General features: G+C 42.6%; 1 protein-coding gene across 5 annotated transcripts; it reads right to left on the bottom strand.

Annotated features, from left to right (window-relative positions):
- Positions 1 to 7,052: 7,052 nt before the first annotated feature.
- Positions 7,053 to 21,188, bottom strand: LOC146391926 (protein NLRC3-like). 5 transcript variants are annotated; one of them, XM_084916091.1, is made up of 8 exons: positions 21,100 to 21,188; positions 19,847 to 19,982; positions 17,958 to 18,034; positions 16,026 to 17,838; positions 13,569 to 13,745; positions 11,237 to 11,413; positions 8,693 to 8,866; positions 7,053 to 8,017 (listed from the first exon to the last, which is right to left on the bottom strand). In XM_084916091.1, exons 2-8 carry the CDS (start codon positions 19,954 to 19,956, stop codon positions 8,008 to 8,010), a joined length of 2,538 nt encoding a protein of 845 aa, XP_084772217.1. In that variant the 5' UTR covers positions 19,957 to 19,982; positions 21,100 to 21,188; the 3' UTR covers positions 7,053 to 8,007. The 5 variants fall into 5 exon arrangements, with proteins under 5 accessions (XP_084772217.1, XP_084772201.1, XP_084772209.1 ...); XM_084916075.1 differs by lacking the exon at positions 21,100 to 21,188 and adding an exon at positions 20,912 to 21,052 and having other exon boundaries at positions 7,054 to 8,017; positions 16,026 to 17,841; XM_084916083.1 differs by lacking the exon at positions 21,100 to 21,188 and adding an exon at positions 20,521 to 20,718 and having other exon boundaries at positions 7,054 to 8,017; positions 16,026 to 17,841.
- Positions 21,189 to 22,030: the final 842 nt, after the last annotated feature.

The following is a 22,030-nucleotide window of genomic DNA, read 5'->3' as shown; positions in this document are numbered from 1 at the left end:
GGCTTCCCTTCATTGGCTTCCTGTTAAGTCCAGAATTGAATTCAAAATCCTGCTCCTCACATACAAGGTCTTAAATAATCAGGCCCCATCTTATCTTAATGACCTTGTAGTACCATATCACCCTATTAGAGCACTTCGCTCTCGCTCTGCAGGCCTACTTGTTGTTCCTAGAGTATTTAAAAGTAGAATGGGAGGCAGAGCCTTCAGTTTTCAGGCCCCTCTTCTGTGGAACCAGCTTCCAGTTTGGATTCAGGAGACAGAAACTATCTCTACTTTTAAGATTAGGCTTAAAACTTTCCTTTTTGCTAAAGCATATAGTTAGGGCTGGACCAGGTGACCCTGAATCCTCCCTTAGTTATGCTGCAATAGACGTAGGCTGCCGGGGGATTCCCAAGATGCATTGAGTTTTTCCTTTCTAGTCACCTTTCTCACTCACTATGTGTTAATAGACCTCTCTGCATTGAATCATATCTGTTATTAACCTCTGTCTCTCTTCCACAGCATGTCTTTTATCCTGTCTTCCTTCTCTCACCCCAACCGGTCGCAGCAGATGGCCCCGCCCCTCCCTGAGCCTGGTTCTGCCGGAGGTTTCTTCCTGTTAAAAGGGAGTTTTTCCTTCCCACTGTCGCCAAAGTGCTTGCTCATAGGGGGTCATATGATTGTTGGGTTTTTCTCTGTATCTATGAAGCGCCTTGAGGTGACTTTTGTTGTGATTTGGCGCTATATAAATAAAATTGAATTGAATTGAATTGAATTGGGTCTGTGCTTTTTAAAACAACAGCGCATTCGAAAACAAGTTATTGGCTGCAACATATTAATATACTTGCTTTTTTTACGGAAAAAAATAAACATAGCGAAGGTTCCGTTCTACTTACAAGTTTCTCCAAATGTGTTCTCCAGTCGCTCGAGAAGGGCAGCCATATTGAACAGAATTTTCTGTCAACGTCGTTCAGGTTAGAGAGAAAACGTCATGACGTAGTTGACGTACACATGGGGAGCTCGGAAAAAAAACATTTACTCAAAAATCATAATTAAGAAAGCAGTATTTACTCTTAACTTCTAAGCCATGTACAATTATAACTGTTTGAATCGTTAACAGAACAGAAAAAATTTAAGCTGTTTCAACTTTGTGAGGAATTTCAATTGTTATATCCACAAATTTTACAAGTCAGGTAGACTGTTGGGGTTTACAGTGTGTATATTGGTTTGATTTTGCTGTTGGACAGTGGAGTGAATAGTAGCAAGGGTTATGTGTGGTTTATTACTTTCTTTATTGTTACAGACTTTGACATAAGAAGCAGTGTATATTTCAAAATTCATTTCTATTCAAAATTTGATGCATGCCAGAAATATACTAGTAGGAATCTTTTTTTGAGTTTGTAACAATTAGAATTGTTACTTTATAAAGCGATATCAGGGTCTTTTATTGTAATACAACAGCTTTTAAGGCTGGTGTAAGCATCACAGCAGATGTCTTTATGCCAAAGTAACTGAGGATAAAACACAGGAAAAAAAGGAGATTTTCCTGGAGTGGCTTTTTAAATCAGATAGCCTTAGAAATATTCTGCAGTTGAACAAAAACTGAAGAAAACCATGACTCCATATATGAACATTACCTGATACTGCTGAAGTAAAGCAGAGCAAAGTTGCAGAGGTTTTTTAGAGGTTTTATTAGAGAACACCGTATTTGAATTACTGTGCAGAGGTTTGGGGCAATACTTACAAATGTTCGCTATCATGGAGTGGTCGCTATCAAGGGGTGGCTGTAGCTCAGGTGGCAGAGCAGGTCAGCCACTAATCAGAAGGTCGGTGGTTCGATCCCAGGCTGCCTCCTGGCTGCATGCCAAATATCCTTGGGCAAGATACTAACCCCATGTTTGCCTAGTGGTGGTGGTCAGAGGGCCCGGTGGCGCCTGTGTCCGGCAGCCTCGCCTCTGTCAGTGCGCCCCAGGGCAGCTGTGGCTACAATGTAGCTTGCTATCGCCAGTGTGTGTGTGAATGGGTGAATGACTGAATAATGTAAAGCGCTTTGGGGTCCTTAAGGACTAGAGAAGCGCTATACAAATGCAGGCCATTTACCATCATCAATCTTTCTATTACAAAAAAGGGCCATAAGGATAATCCATAAAACTGGTTACAGAGATCATACAAATCCACTATTCTTAAAATCAAAAATTCTAAAATTCACTGATCTGGTTCATTTTCTCACTGCACAAATTATATATATAACCTGCTTCCTGACAATATTCTAAAAATGTTTTCTAAAAGGGAACGGGGATACAATTTGAGGGGGGAATTAAATTTAAAACATCCTCGTATCCGTACAACATTAAAAAGTTTTTGCATCTCTGTGTGTGGAGTGAAGCTGTGGAACAGACTAAGTAAAGATATGAAGCAATGTCCGAGCATGGCACAGTTTAAAAAGCGGTTTAAGGATGTGGTTTTTACAGGGTACAGGGAAGAGGTAGAGATTTGATAGGGTGTTCTTGTCCAATATTTTTATGTGTGTGCGGGTGCACGGGTATGTTGGTATGGGTATATATATATCTGTAGGTTGTGTATCCTTTGAGGTGTTACTGGGGTTATTGAAAATGTGTATATGTGCGTATGTGCGTATGTGTACTACCGTACACTGATGTATAATAAGCAAGGGAATAATGTGGAAAACATATTTCAGATGGGGAAACTTTTCTTGAAGTACACTACGAGAGAGCTGTGCAGGAAGTGTGATTTTTTTTTCTTTTTTTCAATCGTAGTGGAAACAAGACAGCAAGAGGGAATTAATGACAGTATTTATCAAATGTGAAGCGTAGTTTGGATCTTCTTTTGCTGCTGAAGAGTGATGAAACCTGGAGCTTCAGAATCTGTGAGCTGTCTTTCAGAAAGCAATGGAGCAATCTGAGAGGACAAAGAGCTCAGAGGAAATTAGCTCAGAAAGTTGTTGAACATTTTAGTCTCGTTTCACAGTAAAATGAGTCAGAGCATCATCAGGACTTAATTTTGTACTCTGATTCTTTTGAGAATAGAACACTTGAGGAAGAGCACTATGATTGCGATGAACATGCTAAAGATTATGTTTTCATGAAATTTCTGTTGATGAAACTTTGTGCTATGGCCAACAAAGAGCACCAGATCGGGGTGACACTTTGAACGAGCTGGGTGTGGGATATGGGGATAATGCGCAAGCTTATTTATCTTTGGTTAAAAGGTCCCCGAAAATGCAGACAGTCTATGCAAATTCTAACTGATTTCAGCATTCATGGTTTCTGTCAGGCAATATTTGCCTTAAAGTTTTGCAAGGAAACCAAGGTCTCTCATTGAAATTAGCACGTGGAAAGCAACTGAATTGAGACAAGTTTTGCTTTACACAAGCCCAGTTGTTCTACTGAATAATATACCAAGCCAAATGTATAGATACTTTATACTGTTATCTGTATCTATAAGAATTCTTCTAAGTCCTTATTTGTATATTGATAACTGACTGTGATTATACAGAGGATGTTTTGAAGCAGTTTGTGAAAGATTTTGCTTTGATTTATGGTCTTGACTTTGTTGGTTATAATATACATTCTTTAATACACCTAGCTCAAGATGTACGGAAGTTTGGCCCTTTAGACAGCATTTCCTGCTTCCCATTAGAAACCTTCCTGGGTGGAATTTATTTGGATTCTGGAAGCAGATTGGGAAAAGGGAAGCGGAAAAGGAGGTAATTATGTTAAAAACACCTTAAAAGCAAAAATTGAGATTATAAGAAACAAAAAAAAACTGACAGTTTCTTTAGCAGACCCTTGCTGCTCATCAGGTTCAGATATGATTTCAAAATAGCGCTTTATAACTCGTTGACTTTTAAAAATCTGTTTTAGACTTTTTTTTTGATGCCATTATATACATTAATGTTTTTAGTTTGTAGGACTAACCAGTACCCTAAATTATGTGTTTGGATTATTATTTATTTGTGTGTGTGTGTTTGTTGTATTTTGTTTGTTTGTTTGTTTGTTTTTTTTAAGGCCAGTGATCCCGTCGAGCTCCGATGAGGATTGGGACAACCCTGCGGAACAGCCAGAGACCTCACCACCATCAGCAATGGAGAATAGACATTCAAGTGAAACTCCCTTCCTGAACATCACTCATCCATTTGTTCAGCCGCTACAACCCTCAACTCCTCCACCTGTGGTTTCACAACCAGTTCCAAGACAACTTCTACAAGCCACCAATACCAGCATGTTTGTACGTGTTCTAACCCTCCTGGAAGACATTAAGGACACTCAGAGGGTCCACAGTCGAATGCTACAGTCTCTCCTTACACAACGTGATGGACCAGTTGTTGCAGTATTACCCGAGGGTGCTGTATTTCCCATCCAGACAGTAGCAGATGTGGCAGCACTGGAGCAAAAACTGGCAGACCCTGTCTTCCTAAAAGAAGTGGTAAATAATAATGATGTAATAACAATATTCAACGATTAATGCCTCAATCAGTCTGTGTTTCATGCTAGCAGTTATGATCAAGGAAAGTTGCTGTTTGTTCGAACATGTTCAGTGCAATGAAGGAGTGGGAGGAGAGCTGAACAAAAGTTGCTATTTTTGTTAATAAAATAACTTCTCCAAACATTACCTAGTTATAAGTTGTGCCATGCCAAACCCAAAACTTAAGAAATTACTTTTGGTGAATCATTTAGCTCTTTGCATTCGCATCAGACAGTGTTTGACTTTGACACCTAACTCTTTCTCAGTCAATTAGCATCAATATTATAGAGCCTAATTACTGTGTAGCTGTGCTTGCTTTCTTTTAGGTGTGACTGATGGTACTACTGTCAGTAAAATTATTGTCCTTGCGTGTCCTAAGGTTGCTGTTGTGGCAGAGATTGGAGGGAGCACTGTTGATGAAGCCACAAGAAAAATGATGGCCTTCATTATGGACAATGCTCTTTCCAGGCAATATAACTTCGTTGGGCGCCATGGAAAGCGGGAATTTTGAGGGCTTAAAGTTTTTGAAGTGCTATATGGTAAGTTCATTAGTTGTAAGATATTTTGTTGACTACAGCTGCAGTCATTCAGAATCAACTTTTCTCTCCACCATTGTGAGCGGCTAGCTTCGCAATAACAGAAGTTTGACTTGACTGACGCGGGAATGTTCCCAGTTAGCCTAGCGGTCAGCAAGGAGGCTGCAGCGCTGCATTATGGGATCTGTAGTTTGTATATTATTAGTGCCTCATATCGCCGGGCCATGCATAACAATAATAGTACATCTATATAAAATGATCTCGCGGGCTGGATATAAATGTACGCCGGGCCGGATGTGGCCCGCGGGCCTTGACTTTGACACATGTGGTTTAGATAGACTGTACAAATTGTGGAGATGAAACCATCAGCTCATGTTGTTCTGGAGGTTGGTGGCTGCTGGCAGGAATGACCACGTTTCTTTCTGGCTTGCAGCATACTTGAGGAAATCTCTCACTAAACAGTTTTTTGGTTGCTCACAGAATGTGAATAAGCTCCAGGAACTCCAGAGCCAGCCTGTATTTTTACCAGTGTAATGGGTAACACACTGATTTATCTGATGGCCCTATTTTTGATTTACATGAAAATCATTGGCGCCCGCCTGGCACACACCTCAAGAAGTGGAATCTGTTTTTTCCTTGGTAGATGTAGCCCTTGTTACATTTTACTATTTTGTTTTGTGTTCATTATGAGGTGCTGCACCATGCAAAAAACTGGTTAACCACTTGCCTGTTCTAAGCTCTGTGCCGATCACTGAGACAGCCCACAACACCAGTTATCATTGTAACTATGTAGACGTCTTTTAAACATTTGTCTTCAATTCAGATGGTATAAGGTAAAATATTTCACATTAATTTAATTTTTCAGTGCCTACTTGGTAAATCATTTTGTAAATAGCTTTTCTGTTTCCATGAATACTCATGGTCTTCAAAGAGTTCAATGTAGGAGGTCAAACAACTTGAACAGCACAACCTCCAAAACAACTCCAGTACTATCGCAAATCTGATTTTGTTTGTGAAAATCCACTAATTTTTTATTTTATTTTATTTCTTTCAGGACCAATGGATTGGGTTTTGGCCAAAATAAATTTATATTAAAAAATCGATTCAGGATTTTAATGAATCGATATCACGTTATCCAAGCTAGAATCGATTTTCATCGATAATCAAAACCCACCCCTGATGCATATACACGGGTCACACTGCTTATTGAAACCCCCCAAAGATCAGATCTGAATCAGACAAGTTTTTGTTTTTTGTTTTCAAAGTTTAGACTTTGCTTCTATTGGACTTTTTATCAGCAACACGTGCTTACTTTTTGCAGGAACAGTTGAAACTAACATAAATAAATAACTCAAGAGGTGATAGTCAGCAGGGGGTTTACAAGTTGTGTGCCGCGTTGTCGGCGGTATAAGCTCGACCACTTGCAAGGTGAGCTGGCAGACATCACTGAATTCATCAGAGATGATTAGGTTCATTTTGACATAGTGAGCAGATATTTAAAGATTATGCCACTACATTCTCGGCTAGAAAATATTAAAGTGTATTTGGTGACACACAAAAAAGGGTAAAGTTTAAGTATAGTTTGGGTCCACACATGTCCAAACCCTGGTGTGTAGGCCTACTTAGTATTGAGAAATTGTCATGGGACCAGGGTCTGGGTGACCCAGGGCCTGTAAGAAGTTATGGACATGTGTGTTTTTGGTGCTGCTGTCTTCAGTTTCCATGTTTGTGTATCTAGGTGTGTGTGTGGGGAGGTGGACCGGCCACCGCCTCGGGTCTCTCCTCCTCCTGGGTTAACTGACTTATTTTTACACATCGACCAGCATCCGGCCAATCCACCACCTTTCATTGTTTATACCATTACAAAAAAAACATCATCGGCCCATAAAAACAAAAAATCACCATCAGTATGCCCGATGGCCAGTCCAGCTATGGTCGTGCCATCAGTTAACCCTTCACGTGGCAGCTGTGACGCACGTGCCCAGGGTTGCCGACCCCTGCTCTAAAGCATCTGATTTGGATTCCTGAGATCAAATATATTTTCCTTTGGGTTTGTTTTCTTCCATTTGTGGCTTTAATGTAGTGTTACATCCTGTTTGTTTGCTTCCATCTGTGTACATGTCCAGATTCACTGTTATGTTTCTATTCTTACATTGCTGTGTGATCACTGTTCCTTCTGCTAACTGATGTGACCTTTTGTATCTTACACTGATACTTGTCATATTTGTATCTGCACCTAAAAGATAAAAATAAAAAAGTTTTCCATGCTAAAACACAGCTCCACCTCCTGCAGTTCTCCCTCTGAACCACTAGATGTCTCTGTTATCTAAATGAAGACGTGCAGCACAGCAACCACAGCAGCGCTCAGATCACACGTGTCCTGTTATTATGTATAAAAGCATGAAGCAGGTGAGACAGGTGGGATCAATATTAATGTTGTGGAAATATATGAAAAAGCAACAGAAGAGTGAAAACATTTCCTGTTTCTAGAAAGATCTTTCAGCTCATAGCTGCTCACAGACTGTATTTACAAGTGACAAACTGCAACTCTACAGTACATCTACAGTATATATCAAATATATTCTGTATTCAAATCTATTGAGTGATGTTTGAAAGTCTTTCCAGGTGAGTTTGATCCAGGAGGGTCTGAAGCCAGAGTCAGACAGAGACTGTGCAGAGACTGTAGAAGGACAGAGCAGCAGCAGAGCAGTCCAGATACACTGATGATCCTCTGTCAGATCCAGAGGGACACACAGGGATGATGCTGGACTCTACATTGTGTCTGACAGTGGAGCTGTTCTCAGAGCAGTTCACTCTGCAGCACTGACAGTCATCTGCACTTCATTCCTCTGTCAGTCACTGCTGGATGAAGCTCTCCTCTCCACCTCCCAGTAACATGGCCCAGTCAGAGCGTCTCTACACACAAGCTGCTGCTGCTTCAACCTCTCTGGATCATCAGGACACAGCTCCTCCTCTCTCAGCACACACACCGTCCTGTTTACCATCATCACCTCCACCTGCAGAGAGAAGAAGGAAGAGCAGAGGAGATAAACGAGTGTTTCCAGAGACTCTTCATCAGCTGTCAGTCAGTGATGCAACACATCCAGTATAAAGAGCAGCAGGGACTTCAGTGCTGGGACTGTACTAGGACTCATTGTTGCTTCACTTTTTCTAATCTTTGGATTTTTATTGAAGGTGATGAAGATGTTTTTCCCTCCTAGTTTGAGTTTGGACTTTCATTCATTAGAAGAACCTTGGTGTGTCCACTCTGAGCTCTGTAGGAACCCCAACAACAAGCCCAACAATCCAGATGGACGGTTCCAGCTGTTAACTGGAGGAATTCCATCCAAACATCTGCTCTCACTAAATTCTTCCTCACCTACAGACTGTGTTCTTCACTGCTTTAAACTTGGAAATGAATGCAGTCATTGGTCTGCGTGCTGCTTTGTTCAGAGAGCTGATTGGCTGTTGACAGCGTTTGATCAGAGCGTGTCAGCCGTTACTATGGTGACCATAAAGGTCAGAAACAGGAAGTGTTTGTGTCCAATCCTGAAGCCTGTCACCATTCTCCTCTCACAGCTTCACTGAGAAGCTGCAGCTTTACAGGAAACACTGGATCTTTGTTTCATACTGACTGTGTTTAGTACAATACTGCTGACAGCACCACCCACTCACTCCATCACTCTACTTACACCAGAGTCTCCAGTCTGTAGTCTGGACTCTGCTGAAGATCAGACAGCTGCTTCACATCTGGATCCTTCAGGTGGTTTCCCCACAGGACCAGCTCTCTCAGATGGGAGGGGTTGGACTCCAGCGCTGCTGCCAGATAATCACAGCTGATCTTTGACAAACCACAGTCGATCAATCTGTATAAAGAATGAAAGATGTAAGTTTATTAGACAAAGTGTGAGCTTGAAATCATTCAGTGTTTCATCATCTGTTCAGAGCTGAAGAAGGTTCAGAATGTAGAAGTTTAGAAAATGGAAACTCCAAACAGCTGAAGCCAACAGGAAGCAGCTTCAAACAGGAAACTGTGCAGAGTTTCAGACTATATGTCCTGATGCAGCCAGTTGGATTTTGGAGATTTGAATCTCTGTTCTGTGACTAAGTCCTTGAATCATTTCTTCCAGTTGGTCCAACAAGACAGACTAAGTATTGGACATGTGTTGTGGCTCCATTAGGGGAGCTTCTAAATGTGATGTGATGGCCCCTCTGGGTCTGTCAGGTCACAGGACTGAAGAGAGCTCAAACTGGGCACACAGTTGTTCCAGTCTGGACCAAAGACTCTATACTGGGACTGAGGGACTGCTTTGACTGCACCCACTGGGACTTTTTAAAGGCTCATGTTCTCACTTAGATCATCGATTTCTACTTACATTTCTTTCTGGGGAAAATGGGGATAACTTTGGAAACAGGAAGTATTTTCCCCAATAAGCAGCCCTGGATTAGTAAATCACTCCAACATGTTCTCAGGCAGAAGAAGCTGTTTTGTTATGAGGGAGAGAAGAAAAAGATTGAGGCACAGAAACTTGTTGAAAGAGAGATAAAGCAGCTAAAATCAGGTGTAAAAGTAAAGCAGAGGATGAGCTGAATAAAGGACACTCAAGGCTGGCTTGGAAAGGAATGAAGTCCATGGTGGGGATGCAGAACAAGGAGCAAAGATGAATGTGATGCTGAATCAGCAGAAGACTTGGACTCATTTGATTCCAGCTTTGATATCATTGATTTCAATGAAGAGCTTTGTGATTGTAGCAAAGGGCTGGTAGCTCTGAGAGTCCCACTGATGAGGTGTTTGTGTGGAAATCTCTTAGTGGGACCAAAGAGAGAAAAAGCCCTGGTCCTGATGCTGTGGGAGGGAAATGATTGAAGTGTGCTGTGAGGAACTGACTGGGAGATTTTCACACATTTTCCAGTCCTCCTTGGAACAACAGGAAGTTCCCAGCATATGGAAACAAAGGTTAAGTGTCCTATGGCACTCAGTGATGATGGTGCTGTGGCCCCACCACCTCCACCTCTTTGTAAAGGAACTAACTGTAATCTGAAGCTTCAAATGGAACTAAGACTTCCTCCACTAGGTGGCAGTGTCTGATGAGAAAGTGTTAGTGGAGCTGGCCTGGAGTCAGAAACAGGAAGATGCAGGATTTGGGCTGAAATGGGGAAAAGTGGTTAGCACTAGTGCCTTAAAGCAAGAAGGTTGTAGGTTGAAGCTTGTTGGCCTTTCTGTGGAGGTTGGATGTTCTCCCACAGTCCAATGAAATGCTGCTTAGGTTCATTGGTGCTTCTAAATTGGCTGTAGGTGTGGATGTGAGAGAGTGCTTCTCTGTCTCTCTCTGTTGGCCCTGTGATGGACTGCTCACCTGTGCAGGTGGACCACGCCTCTTGCCCTATGACAGCTAGGGCACAGGCTGCAGCCCTGTGAGCCTAAGCTGAATAAACAATTAGCAAAAATGATCCATAGATGGGCTGAAATCCCCCAGTTAGCAGTTTGGTAGATAGCTATGACATGCTAATCCCATCCAGCAGCTGTATTCTACCTGTAAGCTGATCCCTGCTGAGCCAAAGCACTTTTTCATATACAAATTACAACCTTTAATAGAAACCTATTGGTCAGCATCTTATTAGCCTGCTGTTAGCTTCATTCCACAGAAAACTGAGAGAAACTAACAGAGTTGATAAAGAATAAAGAGAAATGTGCTGATTTAAAGCCTTTGAAGTGCTTCAGATGATCTCTGTCCACTTCTGTCCACTCATTCATTCATGTAAGCTTTCTAATGCAGCTTTGATCTTCACAGTCTGCTTCATGAAACTCATTCTAACCCTGAATGTCAGAGTGTTCCTCCTTCTCTTTCCCATCATTCATGCTGGCAGTGGAGGAGATTTGGATGTTGGACTGTGTTTTGGATGATGTGTGTATGTTTGTGTTGGACTGCTGTCTGTAAAGCAAACGCACATTTTGCTTTGGATTTCAGTGTCAGACAGACTTTAAGGTGGAATGAAGAGTTGGAGAGTTTCACAGTGAATTATCCAGTGGAGGATTTTTCTTCTTCTTTGAAGGTTTGAAATGTGAACATTGTTCTGCTGCAGTCAATGGACTAAACCAGAGAAGAAGAAAACAGACTTTACCATGAAGATCCTCAGTGTGGATCAGTATAATATCAGCCTGATGTCTGCAGTTTAGTGTCAGCACAACTTTCACATCATATTCATCTCAGCACAACTAAAACATGCTGACTGACCTCAGAGTTTCAAGTCCACATCCTGGACTCTTCAGGAAACCACACAGATGCTTCACTCCTGGATCCTGCAGGTTGTTGTTCCAGCTCAGGTCCAGCTCTCTCAGATGGGAGGGGTTGGACTTCAGTGCTGCTGCCAGATAATCACAGCTGATCTCTGACAAACCACAGTCCCTCAATCTGTATAAAGAATGAAAGATGTAAGTTTATTAGACAAAGTGTGAGCTTGAAATCATTCAGTGTTTCATCATCTGTTCAGAGCTGAAGAAGGTTCAGAATGTAGAAGTTTAGAAAATGGAAACTCCAAACAGCTGAAGCCAACAGGAAGCAGCTTCAAACAAACACAACAAGAGAAAAACTCTGAATGTTTCACATTAAAGTCGTACATTTATCATAAAAACAGGAAAAAGACTTGAAAAAGTCGTGTTTTTCCTTCCAGGAACCACAAGGCTTCACTTTTAAAGGTGAAGTGTGAAAGAAATGGACATATTTGAAGTCCAACACCTTTTTCCAGTCACATTATTAAAGCAGACAAACTACAAGCTCATTTTCATTCCAACAAGTCGTCTTCTGACCTGGACTAACAACACTGGTCTCTATGTGCAGCTGGCTGTGAGACCAGTGCTCAGGGAGCGTCTACAAAGTGCAACACTGAAAGAACATCACACACTAATTTGCTTCCAGCACTTTCACACAAACATCTACTGTCATTATTGTCACCAAACTCTGTGGATCCTTTATTGCAAATTCAAACGGGATCAAATGGTCAGACAAAAGAGGGTTATGAGGAAATATGATGAAATGTTGTGTATTAGCAGCAAGTTATTGAATCATTTTCCTCAGAAACCAAACAAAATGATTGACAAACATGTTTTTACAAACTCAGTGTTGGACTTGGATCAGCAGGATAAGCTGATGTTTAAAGGCATTTGAGTCTCGCTGTATGAGAGTCCAGTTATTACTCAATATTTATGGATGATGTTCTTTCAGTGTTGCACTTTGTAGACGCTCCCTGAGCCTCACAGCCAGCTGCACATGGACCAGCTGACATTACCCAGCATTAGAGGCGGCTGTAAAAAAATGGATTTTCCTATTTAAATGGTTTTAATTTGAATAAAGCGATGTTGATTCATTCAATCCTGAATCGATTTTTAATATAAATGTATTTTGCCAGAATCTCAGGTTAAAGCTCCCAAAAGTATTTCAACAACAACCAAACAGATAAAACAGTAAATGAGAGCAGCTAAACACACAAAGATGGAAACACAGAGCGTGGATCGTTCACTCGACGGCACGTACACGGACACGCCGTCGGGGCTGAAAGTGGACAGCTCACAGATCCTGAAGCTGCAGGTTTCATCTGTCTCCAACCAAAACTGACTGAACCAGCAGCAAAAGAAGATCCAAACTACGCTTTACGTTTGATGAACATCGTCATGAATTCTCTCTGACTTTGACGTTTACTTCCTGCACAGCTCTCTCTCTCTCAGTGTACTTCAAGAACAGTTTACCTTCAAAAATCTGTTTCCTGCATTATTCACTGCTTATTACGCACCAGTCTGCTGTTGTGTTCACTGCTGTCGGCCTCCCAAAACAAAGCCTCATTTCTGCTGTTCAATACTGAAGAAATTTAAACCTTTTAAAATGATGACAGATTACAAACTCTCAGCTGTGTCTGTAATCAAACCTCTGTAACTTTGCTTCACTTCAGCAGCATCAGGTCATGTTCACATGTTGATTCATGGTTTGCTTCAGCTTTTGATCGACTGCAGAATATTTTGAAGGTTATCTGCTATAAAAAGCCAGAACAGGAAAATCTGCTTCATGTGTTTCTGTTTGATCCTCAGTGACTTTGACACAAAGGCCTCTGCTGTGATGATCACACCTCTGATCAAGTCTCACAGTGTCAGCTTTGTTTTTATACATATGGATATGTGCTGATAAATGATCAGAATTATAATATTTCCCACTGTCTGCTGTGTGCCGTGACCTTTGACCTGCTAAAGACAGTCAGCTGTGGATTATTCATTGTTGTGTCTGATACTTAGAACTGTGAGGAAGAACACTACACAGTTAATCAGGGTCCCCTCTCTCTGAATCAGGAAAGGTGGGCAGGCCGCGTGTGGGCCGCGGGCCATACGTTGAGTCTCACTGTTTGAAATGTGAACATTGTTCTGCTGCAGTCAATGGACTAAACCAGAGAAGAAGAAAACAGACTTTACCATGAAGATCCTCAGTGTGGATCAGTATAATATCAGCCTGATGTCTGCAGTTTAGTGTCAGCACAACTTTCACATCATATTCATCTCAGCACAACTAAAACATGCTGACTGACCTCAGAGTTTCAAGTCCACATCCTGGACTCTCCAGGAAACCACACAGATGCTTCACTCCTGAATCCTGCAGCTTGTAGTTGGAGCTCAGGTCCAGCTCTCTCAGATGGGAGGGGTTGGACTTCAGTGCTGCTGCCAGATAATCACAGCTGATCTCTGATAAACCACAGTCCATCAATCTGTATAAAGAATGAAAGATGTAAGTTTATTAGACAAAGTGTGAGCTTGAAATCATTCAGTGTTTCATCATCTGTTCAGAGCTGAAGAAGGTTCAGAATGTAGAAGTTTAGAAAATGGAAACTCCAAACAGCTGAAGCCAACAGGAAGCAGCTTCAAACAAACACAACAAGAGAAAAAACTCTGAATGTTTCACATTAAAGTCGTACATTTATCATAAAAACAGGACAAAGACTTGAAAAAGTCGTGTTTTTCCTTCCAGGAACCACAAGGCTTCACTTTTAAAGGTGAAGTGTGAAAGAAATGGACATATTTGAAGTCCAACACCTTTTTCCAGTCACATCATTAAAGCAGACAAACTACAAGCTCATTTTCATTCCAACAAGTCATCTTCTGACCTGGACTAACAACACTGGTCTCTATGTGCAGCTGGCTGTGAGACCAGTGCTCAGGGAGCGTCTACAAAGTGCAACACTGAAAGAACATCACACACTAATTTGCTTCCATCATCCAACCTGAATAGGAAACAGAGACGGGTCCCCTTCAAAGTAAAAGCTGCTCCTTTTGGACACAGTATCAAAGAAAGTCTACAGTATAACATAGAAAAGACAGAACAAAGTTTTGGTTGTTTTTAAATTGTGCAGAAATGAAACTACACTAAGCTCAATTATGTGACAGACATTTCATCCCATGTCAGTTTGGCCTCATCCTGGGCCGGATTATCCAGCACACACTCTGACCACAGGCCCAGGGGCCACGCACAGCTGGGCTCCATCCAAGAGACAGGAAACAAACCAACACAATAATAAAAAGCACCATGTGATCTTCTTACATTCAAGACAAACATAGTAAAAACATGAGCATATTTGTTTCCTGATAAAATGATGTGACAGGTAGAACAGAGTAAAGTGGTGGTGTTACAGCCTTTCTCCCCTCTGCTGCCGAGGCTGTTAGTCTCTCCCAAACTCAGCTACAGGACTTCCAAATGAATGAAAGCAGCAGAAGTGGCTTTACAAATGAAAGAGGAAGAGGAGAAGAAGAGGAGAGGGAGGCCACCCTGACCATCACTCCAGCTGAAAACATCACACTTCCATTAAAGTTGGTGAGGAAATGTTGAGCAGGATGAGCTGCTGGCTAATCTGGAGGCTGTAGCAGCAGCTCAGCGTCACAGTGGATTTCCACTCATGAAAAAGCTCTGGCTGCTTCATTTCTCATCTCATATCAGAGACTTTAAAGCTTCACTGAAGCTGTACTGTGATGCTTCCATATTCCAGTGAGGCCTCCATAATGATTTCAGCTGTTCTGTACACACACTGTGTGCCCTGTATGGCTCAAAGTCTCTGCAGCCTGTTTTTATCTGCTATCATCAGATCTTCATCATCCTCATTCACATCCCTCACACACTCTACAGCCTCATCAGCACTGACTTCATCTTCACTGACTGATGGAGCACAACATGAACCTGTGGAGGCTGAAACACTGTCCTGTCAAACATCTCCCCGTCACCACTCCACTTCTGTCAGCCTTTAAATGAACCCTGCTCAAGTCTGTCACTTCTGTTTGGAGCCAAAAGGAAAAACTGTTGTTCAGTCGTTTGGAAAGACAACATTTCTGAAAGCACTCAAACTTCTTCACATTTGTCTTCAGACACATCCTGAACATTTAGGAACTAAAGAAAGTTTCAAACATCAATCAAAGACCTGAAATATAGAAAAACAACAACAGCCGCAGTCAGTGAACTCACCTCAGAGTCTCCAGCTGACAGTTTGGACTCTCCAGTCCAGCACACAGAAGCTTCACTGCTATGATATTATTGTGTTATTTTGTAGCTGAATACGATGTTTGTGTGATTATCAGTGAAAGAAGCAGTGAGGAGGATGGAGAGAGAGAGAGGACAGAGGGTGAAGTTAGAAACACTAAAAGGATTTTTCATGGATTTCATGGATGATTTGAGTGATTTCCAGCAGGACACTTAAACATGTCAGTGGACGTCCTAAAGAACATATTCACTGATATGAAACGTGTCATTGAACAGGATTAATATCAGTGGAAACATGGTGGAAACAGCTGTGGCTGCATGGATGTGACACACTTCAAATCTGTTCTCCACTCTTGGATTTGGGATCCATGGAGCTGCTGCTGAGTCTGTACAATAAAGGAATGGTGTGGAAGGTTGCAGCGTACGGACACAAACACTTTGTGGTTACAATCTGATTTTATTTTCAAAATTAAACTACTAACCTACACTGATCAATGATGTTAATGATCACATCTGGACTCACCGAGCCTTTCTGCAGTTCCTCACAGCTGGAATCAGTCTCTGTCGTCCCCGCTCTGATGTTTTGTACTCCTGCAGGTCAAACTCATCCAGAACCTCCTCTGACATCTGCAGCATGAAGGCCAGAGCTGAGCACTGGATCTCAGAGAGTTCCTTCTTTGACTTCAGGAACTTTTGGATCTCCTGAAATAATGAGAGGTGGTTCATCTCCATCAGACAGTGGAAGATGTTGATGCTTCTGTCAGGAGAGATTTTATCACTGTTCATCTCCTTCAGGTTGTTGATGACTCTCTGGATGGTTCCTGGACTGATCTCTGTCTGACCCAGCAGACCTACTAAGAGTCTCTGGTTGGACTCCAGACAGAGGCCATGAAGGAAGCGAACAAAAAGGTCCAGGTGGACATTTTCACTCTGGAGGGATTTCTCCATGGCTCTCCTCAGAAATACATCAAGTGATTGGAGGTCTTTGTTATCAAAAACACTGAAAATCATCTTGGTCAAAGATTTTGGTTTAAGGAAGTTCTTCAGCACCTCTGTCTTCCTGTTGTTGTGACAGTGGAACATGTAGACAGCAGCCAGAAACTCCTGGATGCTCAGATGAACAAAGCAGTAGACTGGTTTCTGGAAGATCACACTCTCTCTTTTGAAGATCTCTGTACAAACTCCTGAGTACACCGAGGCCTCTGTCACATCCAGACCACACTGCTCCAGGTCTTCTTGGTAGAACATGATGTTTCCTTTCTCCAGATGTTCAAACGCCAGCCTCCCCAGCTTCAGAAGAACTTCCCTGTCAGCCTCCGTCAGCTCCTGTGGACTCGTCTCATGTCCCTCATGGTACTTGTTCTTCTTCCTCTTTGTCTGAACCAGCAGGAAGTGTGAGTACATGTCAGTCAGGGTCTTGGGCAGCTCTCCTCTCTGCTCTGTAGTCAACATGTGCTCCAGAACTGTAGCAGTGATCCAGCAGAAGACTGGGATACTACACATGATGTGGAGGCTCCTGGATGTCTTCATGTGGGAGATGATTCTGCTGGACAGCTCTTCATCACTGAATCTCCTCCTGAAGTACTCCTCCTTCTGGGCGTCAGTGAAGCCTCGTACTTCTGTTAGCCTGTCAACACATGTAGGAGGGATCTGATTGGCCGCTGCAGGTCGGGAAGTTATCCAGACGAGAGCCGAGGGAAGCAGCTTCCCCTGGATGAGGTTTGTCAGCAGCTGGCTGACTGATGACTTCTGTGTGACATCAGACAGCAGCTTCCTGTTGGTGAAATCCAATGAAAGTCTGCTTTCATCCAGGCCGTCAAAGACGAACAAAAGCTGAGAGACAGCCAGCTTCTCTGCTGTGACCTTCTGTAATGGTGGATGGAAAACATGGAGCAGCTCCAGAAGACTGTACTGCTCATCTCTGATCAGGTTCAGCTCCCTGAATGAAAGCAGAACCACCACACTGACATGTTGGTTCTCCAAGCCCTCTGCCCAGTCCAGAGTGAACTTCTGCACTGAGAAGGTTTTTCCAACACCAGCCACGCCGTTGGTCAGAACCACTCTGATGGGTCTCTGTTGGTCAGGTAAGGCTTTAAAGATGTCCTGGCACCTGATTGGAGCGTCATGGAGGGCGTCCATCTTGGAAGCTGTCTCCAGCTGCCTCACCTCATGTTGGGTATGAACCTCTTCACTCTGTCCCTCTGTGATGTAGAGCTCAGTGTAGATCCTGTTGAGGAGGGTTCTACTTCCTGTTTCATCACTTCCTTCAGTCACACGTTCACATCTCCTCCTCAGACTGATCTTATGTTCATCTAAAACCTCCTGCAGACCAACATCTGCTGAAAGAAAGAAAAACAATGAGACTAAAGAGAAAGAAAACTCTTCAATGTCTGAACAACACAAGAAGTCCAGTTTTCAGAAATGAGTCCATCAGCAGACAGATGTTCAGTCTTACTTTGTACACAGCTGCTCTGACTGGCTGTCTGCAGTCCAGCTCTGCTTCTGGATCTTTCTCCACACTGTGCAGAAGCTCTGATGGTGACACAGAAAAGTCAAAGTGGAGATACTTCTGTCCACCTTTGATTAGACTCATTATAAAAAGGAAAAGTTTGAACACAGTCATGTTTCCAGTTCACTGACTTACATTTATTCCATGGACACTCACTCTAACCTGAACCACAGCTACAACCCAACATTGTTGAGGCCTCATCTCCTCCTTTCCTGACTGTAGAGGTTAAATATGCAACAACCAACAAATAAAAGAATTTGGTTCATTTCAAAGAAATTCACACGGTGACCAAGTAAAGTAACCGTAGTAACGGAGACAACATCCCGTTGATGGTGGGATTATTTGAAAGATTTGCTTTAGTCACGTCACCAAATGCAGTTGAACCACCCGTGGATCCATGTTTGACCATCCTACCACTCTGAGCTCTGCTTTTTAATCATTTTATTATTATCATCATTCATTTATTCATTCTTTGGAGGGGGGCTATTTCCTAATGCCGCCCTAATAAGGTGATGTTCAAGGGGAAATATAACAGAAACTCTTTCAGTGTTATTCATTAATAAATTAACAGATAAACTGTGAAGAAGAAAAAACTGAGATTTAAAGGAGAGAGTGAGAAACTTGATCATCCATCCTCATAATACATGTTTATCAGTGTCTGCTGTGACCATACTGCAGTAATAACTACAAGTCTACATTTCTGTGACTGTTGATCAATCACAGCAGGAATCTGAGCTCATCTCTGCACACAGAGCAGCTTCAGCTCTGGGATAAACTGCTCGCTTCACGTCCTTCTCAGCTCACAGACACTCATCCTGATATTTTCCTTTAACATTTGATGGTATAATTCATCTGAGTTTACACTTTATCTGCATAAATACAGAAAAACAGACCCAAACACCATAAACCATCAGTTTCACCATGTAGAATATATTGTTGTTTCCTTGCTTTTAACTCAGAGAAAAACTCTGATTTGGATTTTCTCTGTTCTCTTTGCCACAGCCCATCCCAGCAGCAGCTGAAGCAGCTGACTGTCACAACACTGAATAACACTTTAGGAGGAATTTCAGAGGTCAGTAAAGCTCCAGTTTCAACATCAGTTAATTAATCATAGTTCATCATAAATGTTAACCTGGCTGGCACACATGTTAATGTTAGCCATTTAAATATTAGCAGTTAGCTGAGGCCACAAGAAGAAGAGGCCCTAGAAGAACAATGGATGATAAGATTAGATTTTCAAGACTAGGCAGAGACGTGTTTCCCTTCACTGTCTCTTACAGAGGAGGGAGCAGATACCAGACGAGGTCACGGAGGTACGGGGAGGATTCTCAGCAGACAGCAAGGCTGCCACGTCCATGCGAGAGAGCGATGGCTACGATAATCTCTGTTTTTGTCTCCCTATATAATGTTGTACAGCCCATTTGAGGGTTATCCTCTCTGTGAACCAGAGGCTTGATTTCACACAGAGGTCCACCAACTGAATTTGATCAGTTATGGAACGATTTACCTCGACAGGCTCCTTCACTCGCTGCTTTTAAACCTCCTTTAAAACACACTTTTACTCCCTGACCTTTGACCCAGTGTGACATGTTGACTCACTACCTCAGACAGCTTAAAAATAGTCTTTTTGTTTTTTGGTGCTGCCTAAAAGAACCGTAAAATATCTGTCCTATATACAGTTATGTTCATATATTTTTGTACTACATCAGGAAACTCAAAAATATAGTTTGTAATATTTTAATCCTTATTTTTAAAACTGTTTTTGTCATTTTTCTTCTCCCATTGCATCAAAAATCATCATTTACACTGAATAAATGAGTCAGCAGCTCTCTTACATTGTTGCTGCAGGTTCATTACTGAAGTCTGGAGGTTCTTCTTTGGACCGGTCACTCCTCACAGACACACAGCTGGATGCTGCAGATCCTGCTCCATCCTCTTCCTCCATCTTCTTGATGTCAGGGTGGAGTTAGTCTGAGAGGCAAACACACACACTCAGAGGTGCTGTTGTACTGGAAGCATCACACTGACGGGTTTCTAAAGTTCTCATTGATCATTTCATGGAGTTTCTGTGGTAAACACTGTCCTGTGACGTATGTGTTATGGTGAGGGTCATGAGGGCTAACCAGCCCCACTCCTTACTCCTCATATTTCAGCCTGAAGCACAATAACAGCCTAAACCTAACCAGGAGGCTGTGACCTCAAAGGGACTTCATGGTTAGAAATAAAGGTTCAATGAAATGAAGCAGATCATAAAAACATGAGTTCCAACTTTAAAAGAAGCATCCACACGATGACGGCACAGCAGAGGAGCACTTTCTCTAACACACTGATTCAGTTCCACTGACACAAGGACACACACAGGAAGGCACACACACACAAGCCTTTATAAGAAACAACACAATCATCTGCGCTTGACTTGTCAATCCAAGTCCTTAGCCCATGAGCCCGCGGTATCAGACCACAGATATTCCCTTACTTTGAAAAAATAAAGACAGTTTTCAGAACAGACCTGATGTTTATGCTACAGCCTGTTTACCAATATAATCAATATCAGATATCAGAGCAACAGAAACCTCGGTGATCAGGACGCTGGGACTGAGAACAGGAAGTGGCTCAAACGTCACAGTTTCATAACGTCACCCTGAACTCCACTCACGGAGTTTCTGTCGCCATTGTAGTTTTTAAAGTCCCGTGATGAAGGCGGGTCTTTCTGTGAATCCGCACGCTCATTGGCTAATAGCTCGAGATTGACACATCGTTATCCAATGAGCGTGCGGGAACTTCCGACATAAAGTAGTTTCCTTTGAAAAACCAAAGTCTGATTATTTTTGCCTCCACTGACGGAGTCTGTTGTTCCCGCCACAGAGACACAGTAATGTCAGAGCGGTGTTAACACTCACCCTGCCTCAGCACAGCTCTCACTCTCCTCCTGCTCTCTCACACTAAACGGAGGCTCAGCTAAACTCACTTCCTCTCTACTTACAGGAAACCAGCGCTCAGAGGAGCCGACCGGCCTCACATTTCACCCACAGACACGAACAGCGTGGAATTATTTTATAAGAAGAAACATATTCATGTAAACACTCACCTGCCTCAGCTCCACCTTCCTCCTCCTGCAGCTCTGAACGGAGGCTCAATACTTTCACTTTCACTGCTGCTCCCTAAACACAGAGGATGCTGGGACTTGTAGGTTTTTCCTTCCGGTGCGGTCTTCCTCTTTGTTTGTGTTTGTGTTCAAGTTATTTCGATCATGTAAACATCAACAGAACACGTGAAGCCACACAGAGTTTGTATGTTGAGGTGGGTAGGAGGGTTTGAGGGTTTGGGGAGGGGTCAGAGGGAAGAGGTCTCTCAGTCTGGACAATCCACATTGATGGCACAAGAGCATCTGGCTGCAGCCACAGGGGAGCGCCATATTGCGACCTCCACACTAACCGGAAACACGTGACCTCCACACTAACCGGAAACACGTGACCTCCACAGTAACCGGAAATCCTCTACAGAATGGTTTGATGAAATTGGTGATATTGATGCCACACCTTCTGCAGGGCATTTTGACATTGATGAGCTTCTTTCACAATCTGTACTTTGGTATCAAGCAGTTGACAGTGTTAATGACGACCTCCTATCGTCACCTACTGCGCATTCTGATGCAATTGGTAGTCTTGATGTTGTGTCCTCTGCTGACCATTTTGACACTCATGAGCATCCTCCTTCTCCTAGCGATGATTTTGATGCAGCTGTTGATGTATTAGATAATACGAATGAAAGTGACACTGTGCAGATTGGCGGCAGCAGTGGTGATGGTAGCGGTGGGGTTAGGAGTAGGGACATGCCTCATTTTAATTCCAGAGAACTGCGTCAGCGTCTTGATTTTAGAGATAATCTGCAACAGGTTCCCTGCAGGGCGCGAAAGAGTTTAGCTAATTTAATTGACCAAGCCTTAGAAGATGCCCCATCAGGGAGCATGTGGAATGTCGTGTTACGAGGACCATCCCTAGCCAGTGATGTGCAGTGTG

The sequence above is a fragment of the Perissodus microlepis genome, chromosome 3 (genome assembly GCF_051167445.1).
Source record: "Perissodus microlepis isolate ML-2025 ecotype Zambia chromosome 3, ASM5116744v1, whole genome shotgun sequence".
Classification (NCBI taxonomy): Eukaryota; Metazoa; Chordata; class Actinopteri; order Cichliformes; family Cichlidae; genus Perissodus; species Perissodus microlepis.
Note: the sequence above shows the minus strand (reverse complement) of the source record. Positions and strands in the feature narration are given on the sequence as shown.